General features: G+C 38.8%; 1 protein-coding gene across 1 annotated transcript in view; it reads right to left on the bottom strand.

Moving 5' to 3' along the window:
• The window catches only part of UGGT1 (UDP-glucose glycoprotein glucosyltransferase 1), a 56,004-nt gene extending 47,899 nt beyond the window's left edge, over positions 1 to 8,105 (bottom strand). Inside the window, exons 1-6 of the mRNA XM_014952158.1 lie at positions 7,967 to 8,105; positions 5,381 to 5,463; positions 4,712 to 4,836; positions 3,751 to 3,863; positions 2,234 to 2,408; positions 871 to 967 (exon numbers count right to left, since the gene is read on the bottom strand). Of these exons, the coding sequence (XP_014807644.1) occupies positions 871 to 967; positions 2,234 to 2,408; positions 3,751 to 3,863; positions 4,712 to 4,836; positions 5,381 to 5,463; positions 7,967 to 8,091 (718 nt within the window). The 5' untranslated portion in view covers positions 8,092 to 8,105. The remainder of the gene's footprint in view (positions 1 to 870; positions 968 to 2,233; positions 2,409 to 3,750; positions 3,864 to 4,711; positions 4,837 to 5,380; positions 5,464 to 7,966) is intronic.
• Positions 8,106 to 8,745: the final 640 nt, after the last annotated feature.

Below are 8,745 nucleotides of genomic sequence, written 5' to 3'. Positions count from 1 at the left end.
TACAAACAATGACTTTGCATGACTTTTTTATGACTGATTTAAAAGGAAAATCTCCCCCAGTAATTAAAAAAAAAAAAAAAAAAAAAATTGGATCACCTCCTCTACTGTTTTAGTTTATCTTAAAATTATATACTTTTACAAGTACAGACCAAAGGTTTTATATGTCTATATTCTAGATGGTGGCAAAATACTGAGTCGATCTTTAGATCTGTATCTCTGTTATCTAAAAACTGGTAAAACTTGCAAAATCCTGAAGAATCCAATTCAAAATCTGAGTTCTGTTCTCCACAACTGTCATCTCAAACTAAAAAAACCACCCAACAAAAATACAATTTTTTTCTTTTATTTAAGTCCAAGATAAATGCAGGAAATTCTGGTGTTTTATGTGTGTGTGCAGGTATAAGTAAGAAGTATACACACACACAATTACTCTAACAAAAATAGTTTAGGCAAGTGCACGAGAGTTTGCACAACACAGGTCAGTGCTCTAAAGAAAGCAGCAAAACGTATCATGCAGAGTTGTAAGTTCTGTTTTCCCAAAGAACAAGAACAGGAAACACATTCTGCTCCAGGGATGGATAAGGTAGAGGTGCTTTACATCTGCAGAGAATCTGGTTATCTTTTAAAAAAATCAGTTGCATTAGTAGTGCTGTTACTAAGATCTAGTCCAGAGTCATGACTCCAGTGTGCTGAGCATGGCACAAACAGAAGACAAGAGCCGTGGCAAAGATAGGTTTCATAAAGAACATAATCCCAAAAGAGAGAGAAGTGATTTTGGAGCTTAAGAAATAAGAATTCGGACAAACGTTCACATCAAAAGAAATACAACATTATCTTTACAAAATTTAAATAGTTAAAATATTAATTCACCTTTCACCTGCGTATCATCCTTGGCCTTATATTCTGTACTTTTAATCGCTAGTTCCACACCATAGCCAGAGAGGTAGACTTTTTCTTTACTTGGATTCTGTAAGGAAAAGCAACCGTACAGTATTGCCAGGCTTTGTTTTGATGTACAAACTAAAAGGTGGTATTTCCCAAAGCTAAAAAATCTCAAGCTAGTACACATTTCAGGCACAACTGGTAATGCATAAGTGAGAAATAAATACAATGAGGGATTCTGCAGTAATGTCCTGTCATAATTATATTTCCTATTATATTTCAGCAAAACTTGTTGAAGTTCAGAGAACAAAGATACTTCTATGAACCAAAAAACCCAAACAACACTGAAAACCACCACAGCAAAAGGAACACAAAACAATGTTACTCTATGTGTAAGCCAAGTAGAGCAGGACAGACTCTGAAAACCACCACAGCAAAAGGAACACAAACCAATGTTTTCAGGACTCGATGTGTAAGCCAAGTAGAGCAGGACAGACCCATGTCATCAAATCAGATAGAGGAGGGAAAGGAACTTCAACTGCGAAGTCAACTCAAAATTCTCAGAGCTTTTGAAATGTAGAGTTAAACACTAATCCAGTGGTTACAGGCAATTTAGGGGAGGGAGATGGAAACCAGGATAAATTGCGCTAGGGCTTGTAAGTGATTCTGTAATAAAAATGCTACAGAAAAAATGCCTTTCATCTGAAAATGGTACTGTAAGGTTAATCCCAGCTTTTCATATCAAGTAACTAATTGGCCTGACTGGGAAAGATCCGACTATTTCCTATAATCTAGTATAGGTAAGGCAACTTGTTTGTTTTTTTTTTAAGATTAAACTCTGTAATTTTTCTGGAGTTTAACTCTGCATTTGTCAAATCAAATGATCCTCTTATTTAAACAGTCGTGAGATTTTACATATTCTGTATGCCTCAGCTACATGCAATACTGAAAATGGTACTGTAAGGTTAATCCCAGCTTTTCATATCAAGTAACTAATTGGCCTGACTGGGAAAGATCCGACTATTTCCTATAATCTAGTATAGGTAAGGCAACTTGTTTGTTTTTTTTTTAAGATTAAACTCTGTAATTTTTCTGGAGTTTAACTCTGCATTTGTCAAATCAAATGATCCTCTTATTTAAACAGTTGTGAGATTTTACAGTTGTGAGATTCTGTATGCCTCGGCTACATGCAATAAAAAATAAACTCTGAGTATTCCAAACAAATATCAGGCAGCAACACATTATGCAAATGTCAATTTAAAGGAAACAAACTTCGGCCATTTTTTCAAAAGCCAGGCCAGTTACCCTTTGTGTGTCAAACACCTCTGTTACAATGCAGAAATATACTTACAGCAATATAGTGTCTGAGCACGTAAGTGATTTCTCCTGCCTCTGCCTTTGAAACAAGCCTCTTATGGTTTCTGTAGAACTCCTCGGAGCCAATCTCAGCGTAAAGTATGACAACAGGACTTTCGGGGTTTGACACGGGGTACTTGTGGTCCCCTTTGAACAAAAATGGCTTTGGCCTAAGAATAAACATTGAAGATTATCACACTGTGATTCATAACATTTCCTCATTTGATGCAAGATGTAAAATTTCTTTGTCTCATGTTTAATAGCTGTTCCTGTCTTCCCTGAATACATACATCAAGCTGTTCCCATATTTTATCAAGGTTGGCAGCACTCAATGCATGTTGATAAAGCTTTGTTAAAAATACACATATGAAAATCAAACAAGTAACTAAGCGCTATTTTGAACCTAATACAATCCTTATTTTAAAATTCAACCACTTCCCTTAAATTTTCAATTAGCTCTTTTTTTCCCCAATGGGGATTTGTAAATTCTGGATAAAAAAATTAAAAGGCTAATAGAGGAAATGGTCCAGGAACTTGAATTCAAGAGAACCTGATCCTTGGCTTAGTGCATAAACAAGAAAGTGAATGAAAAGACTATTTTCAACTTCTGTTTTTAATTTTTGTCTAAAAAACAATGAAATACATAAAATATCCCAGTGAGTCAGAAGCATAGCATATGAGCTATAGATGCCATATGTCTGCACAGTGACAAAAAACACCTTTATGCCTAACAAAAAGCAAAACTTGGGATTATTTTGAAGACAAACTGAAAATTAAGTTTGGGGTTGCATTTTTTTTTCCTGAAGATGTATATTTTATAGTTTATTTTTGTTACTAGAACGACAAACTGAAAATTAAGTTTGGGGTTGCATATTTTTTTTCCTGACGGTGTATATTTTATAGTTTCTTTTTGTTACTAGAAGTTATAATCAAGTTCTGTTCTTATAAAGAAATCTGAACTTGAAATATATTGGATGGTGATAGTTTTGTTTGTTAACACTGAGGAAAATTATACAGGGAAAAAATTCTATAAAGAAATCTGAACTTGAAATATATTGGGTGGTGATAGTTTTGTTTGTTAAGGCTGAGGAAAATTATACAGGGAAAAAATTTTATGCATGCTTCAAGCCATGCATGAAACCATCTCTGTTATGTTACCTATCACTTTAATATACAGCCTAGCTTGGTCTATTCTCCCCATGTACTAAAGGCTTTGCATATTCCTGAGAATTCCTACTGTCCTTCAAGAGATTGTTTCCAACTTTTCCCCTCGCACTTGGAAAGCATTCCTCCCCCTAGCAGAATATCAAAGAGCAAGGGATAAGAAAGCACTCATTCCCATCTGGATTAATAAGAAATAAGAGATTTCCACTTCTGTGTGTTCAATGGCCAGTATAAATTAACACTGAAGAACGCAGAAACTACTAGTATAGTGCCATCTCTTTACAGCAATAAGTCTTAACTGGCTTAAATTTTAAGAGCTAATCGAATGATTGGAAATTAAGCAAATACCTTTCCGAAGCTGCCTGTAGAAGGTTTCCAAGAGAGTCAAATTCACATGTCTTCTCCCCATGCACAGCAAAAAACAGGGTACAGCCCTTTGGTGGAGGTTCATCGGCTGCTATCTGTATTAAAATATTTGTAAGAAAGCAGGTTCAATGCTTGCCCTTGGAACAAGTGAAAATGATAACAGCAGAGCTCTGTAGCAATGGGTCTTTTTTGATTTCCTAAATTCCAAACTAGTACTACTTTCCTCTTTATTACGTAATTTAAATGCACAGTAAAAACTGCAAAATCGAGAGTTAACTTATTATAAATATTTTCCCAGTCTGTTATTATTAACTGTAATATTAGTTCCAGGTACAAAAAGCAAGGCTTGCAATTGTAGGGGTTTTGGTTAAGGTTTTTTTGCATTACACCTCAGAAGCCTCTATATTTGTTAAACATCAAATGATAAAACAATTCCAGATGGAAAAGGAAGATATCTTCTAGTACAATTTAAATAAAGCATATCATAATATGAGACAATTTGCAATGAACTATACGATACCTGAAGTTTGAAAAAGAACAGAGTACAATCAACTGCCACTTAAGGGTTCTAATCATTAGAGCTATATATTCATGGATTACTCTCTTCAAGGAAGTACAAGTGAATAATGGGAACAGCAGCATCACAAGTACCAACAGAACCATAGGGATCTTCCTCATAAAAAAATCTTCACACATTTATTAGTGCAGCGGGCAAAGATACACCGACATATTGAAATCCCAATTCTTTAGTCTGCTCTAGACAGATGGACTCAAATTTGGCACTCAGTGAAATTAGTATATCCATATGCTCTTCAGCTCAGATGTGTGGAGCACTTAATCAATTCAGGATTTATTATACTCTCAAATGTCTCCTCACGCAGTTCACTCCTTCCTGGGCCTTAGGTAATGCCCTACAAATCATCTGAGGATTTCCTGTACTGACCTGTTGAAAAGCTTGAACTGTTGCAGAGTAAGACCGTAAAGACAAGGAAAATTTCAACAAATTCTGCTGCAATGGTGACAGACTCTGGCAGGCCACTTTCAGCATTTCATGGTAGTAATTGCTACCTGCAAAGCAAAGTACAAGCAGTTACCTTTCTGTACCATATTCTCACTGAAGAAGAGCTTTTCATCTTAATGGCAGTTAATACTAACAGAAGGCCATGGCATTAATTGTAACTATGCACTTGACCCTTCCTCCTCAATGTTCATTACAGCCAGTTCTACAGATGGACAAGAGAGAACATCAATAGAGATCCATGGGAGGACGTTTATATACATTCCTGAGGATGCAAACATGGGCTTCGGGAGGAGGGAAACAGTTAAAAGCTCCCATTTAATTTCAGTTGAGAAATAGAAGCACGGAGAAAAAACATTTATACTTCATGTTGAAACAGAAACTGGCAAGTAAATCACGTTTCAGACTCATGCACCACAGCTTCTGTCAGACAGACATCCAAAAGCTTTCAGCGCTTTGCAGTAAAAACATTACTGAGATCAGTCCTCATTTGGCTTGTACAACACTAACACAACGGAGCACAAAATGTTTTACTTGATTTTTCAACCACGTCAACTATCAGTCATTGTCAAGAAAAAGATTATGAGAACTTACCATCCTGTTCAGATGTCTTAATGTTTTGACTGGCTTCAACAAAATTCCAGAATTTTTCTTGACCTTCTTCTGATAAAAATTCACTGAGCAAGAAGAGAAGAGTTAACTGAGATCCATGAACTTTCCTCTCAAGTTAACAATTCTAATACTTTGTAAAGCTTTACAGAAAGTCACCTCCTACCATATGTTTACCTGTATCAGAACCCACCCAAACAAATAATAGTTGCAGGACAACCATAGTACAAGAAAGCAGCTTGTAAAGCACCTATTCATCTGTCAGAGACCACTGACAGACAGCGGGGTTTTAATGAGCAAAAGAAGTCACAGCTTCCAATCATGAGGTTGTAATTCACCATATAGTAAGCATACGATTAGGTAGGTATATGATATTAGACAATGAAATAATTCTTTAAACATTGCTAACAACAGATACTTTATCATGGCTAAACTTGGTAACTGCTTCACATGCTAAAGAATGCTACAACCCAAGAGCCTTCTAGGTGTCACCACAGCTTGCGTGTTCATTTCAACATTTCTGACCTCAGGTGACAAGTACTTGACCGGGACACACTCAAAAAGTGGGTCCACGTGAACCTCATGAGGTTCAACAGGTCCAAGTGCAGGGTCCTGACCTGGGCTGGGCAACCCCTGGTGTTAATACGGGCAGGGGGATGAAAGGATTGGGAGCCACCCTGCCATAAAGGACTTGGGGGTACAAGTGGATGAAAGAGCTGGACATGAGCAATGTGTGCTGGCAGCCCAGAAGGCCAGCCCTATCCTGGGCTGCATCAAAAGAAGTGTGGCCAGCAGGGTGAGGGAAGTGATTCTGCCCCTCTTCCCTGCTCTGCTGAGACCCCACCTGGAGCCCTGTGTCCAGCTCTGGAGCCCTCAGTGCCAGAAGGCCATGGACCTGTTGGAGTGGGTCCAGAGGAGGGACACAAAAATGCTCAGTGGGCTGGAGCACCTCTGCTGAGAGGACCCCACCTGGAGCCCTGTGTCCAGCTCTGGAGCCCTCAGTGCCAGAAGGCCATGGACCTGTTGGAGTGGGTCCAGAGGAGGGACACAAAAATGCTCAGTGGGCTGGAGCACCTCTGCTGAGAGGGCTGGGGTTGTCCAACCCTGGAGAAGAGAAGGCTCTGGGGAGACCTTATAGCAGCCTTCCAGTATTTAAAGAGGGCCCACAGGAAAGACGGGGAGGGACTCTTGATCACAGGACCTGTTGTGATCGGAGAAGGGGTAATGGTTGTAAACTATAGAGGGTAGATTCAGACTAGATATAAGGAAGAAGTTTTTTACAGTGAGAGTGATGAAGCTCTGGAACAAGTTGCCTGGAAAGGTGGGAGATGCCCATCCCTAGAAAGGTCAGGTTGGTGGGGGCTCTGAGCCACCCGATCTAGTTGATGACATCCCTGCTCGTTGCAGGGGGGCTGGAGTAGGTGACCTCTAAAGGTCCCTTCTGACCCAAATTATTCTATGATCTTACTTCTTGAACAATTGGATAACGAATTGCAGCGCTGGGCTAAGTGAACTGAACAGCAGGAATGATTTTATGCTGCAGTGTTGTATCACTCTGCAGTTCATTCCTGATGAACCATCCTGCTTACCCAGAGTCTCCAAATATAATGGTTGTTCCATATCAAGCCTTTGGCACATTACTTTGATTATTTTGCTTACTACTTCACAGCCTCTTTAGGGTGAGCCTTTCCGCAGCGAACATCTCACATTGCCAGGGTATTTAAATCCTGGCATTAACTTTCCCCTGGGACACACCTGTCCTGTCACCCAAAGCCCTGCTCAGCTATTTTCATGTGAACCAACCTGTGATAACACAGGCAGAGTTCCCTACATGGCAACACCCTTGACCGATACAAAATTAAACACACACACACTTAAACAAAAAACTAGAAGTCCTTTTTTGCACTGACATCTCCAGATTAGAATCCCACAAAATGAAATGATGGGGACTTCTAAAGCGCTAAGGAGACTGCCAGTGAAAAGACAGCATTTTGCTTTCTTTTTTCTTTTTAATTAGCATCTTTAAAAAAACCAACAAAACAAACCTCTTTAATACCATAGAAGAAGTCTCCCCAGGCTGACTTGCACAACTCTTAACAAAGCACTTGACTTTAGACCACCAATTCCCAACTCACGTGAACAAAGTTATACTCAAGCTTGACTGAGCTAAACACACACAACCACCAGGTACAGCTTCAAAACCTACACTCATCATTGAAGTAAAAAAATCTTTTATTATGGAATTTTACAAGACAGTGCTAAACCTGTCTGTCTACTGCCTTGAGTAAAAATTCATAAGGCAAAAAAATCCTTACTATGGAATTATTGATCTTTGTTCTAGTGCACAATGAAAGAATTTACCACGCAAAAAACTACTACTCTCTCCTCTAAAATATTAATTCCCATCTCCCCAAGCACAGCAGTGACCATGTTCAAGCAAGTGTTATTACTGCCCATAATTAGTAACGACCAGAATCCAAAGCACCACAGAACAAGTGGAAAGAGAGAATACATTACTTTATCCTCTAAGCATATTGACTTGTCAACAAAAGAACCCCATAATGCACTTACCTTGTTTCAAGTAATAAAGGAGTCGAAGACCACTTTGTAGTTAGAGATGTTGTCACAGCCTTAGAATCTCCTTTTACAAGTGAAGAGCTGAACCAGATTCCAAGAACGGCAATAAGTATTCCCATTTTATAGAAGCAGCCTAAAAAGATGCAGAAAACAAGTTATTTTAGCATTGTCTCTTTGTATAAATACAGAATCTCACGTATCCAAATACATTAGACATGTTTTAAGATTCAGTGGCCCATTTAATGCAATATGTCAGTGAGATAATCATCATCTTGCCTGGGCTTACAAAATCAAAAATACTATGAAAACATGAGAAGAGACAAGGATTTGAAGATCTGACTCCTGGGCTGCAAATAGCCTAAATCAATTCCACTTTCCACTATGTTTGTGCTTTCAAATAAACGTGCTGCTGTTCTAGGACACCTACACCATACACTACTTGCTTTAAGAAGAGGTATTACAGACAGAGCATGTTACAAATCAGGTGGAAAACCTCCCCACCCTTTGTTTTACGGGAAGTCAAGTGACATTTCGTATTGGCAGAGACCCATCAGCTGGTGTACTAACCGATGTCGGAAGCGCCAGGCAAGGTTAAGGTTCCCTAGTCAGCCCTTTAGGTTCTGCTGGGTACAGCGGACTTCTTCTCTGGGGAATGAAGAAACAAGCATTTCCTGGATGCACTACGTACCACCGACTTTAGAAGCTGAAAAATCAATGAAATAATGAAGGCAGATTCAAATGATGCCATTTACTCTGAGAAATGAGCCGGGGGG

This window comes from Calidris pugnax, unplaced genomic scaffold (assembly GCF_001431845.1).
Source record: "Calidris pugnax isolate Ruff unplaced genomic scaffold, ASM143184v1 scaffold232, whole genome shotgun sequence".
Taxonomy (NCBI): domain Eukaryota; kingdom Metazoa; phylum Chordata; class Aves; order Charadriiformes; family Scolopacidae; genus Calidris; species Calidris pugnax.
The sequence above is the reverse complement of the archived record's forward strand: the minus strand, read 5'-3'. Positions and strand labels throughout refer to the sequence as shown.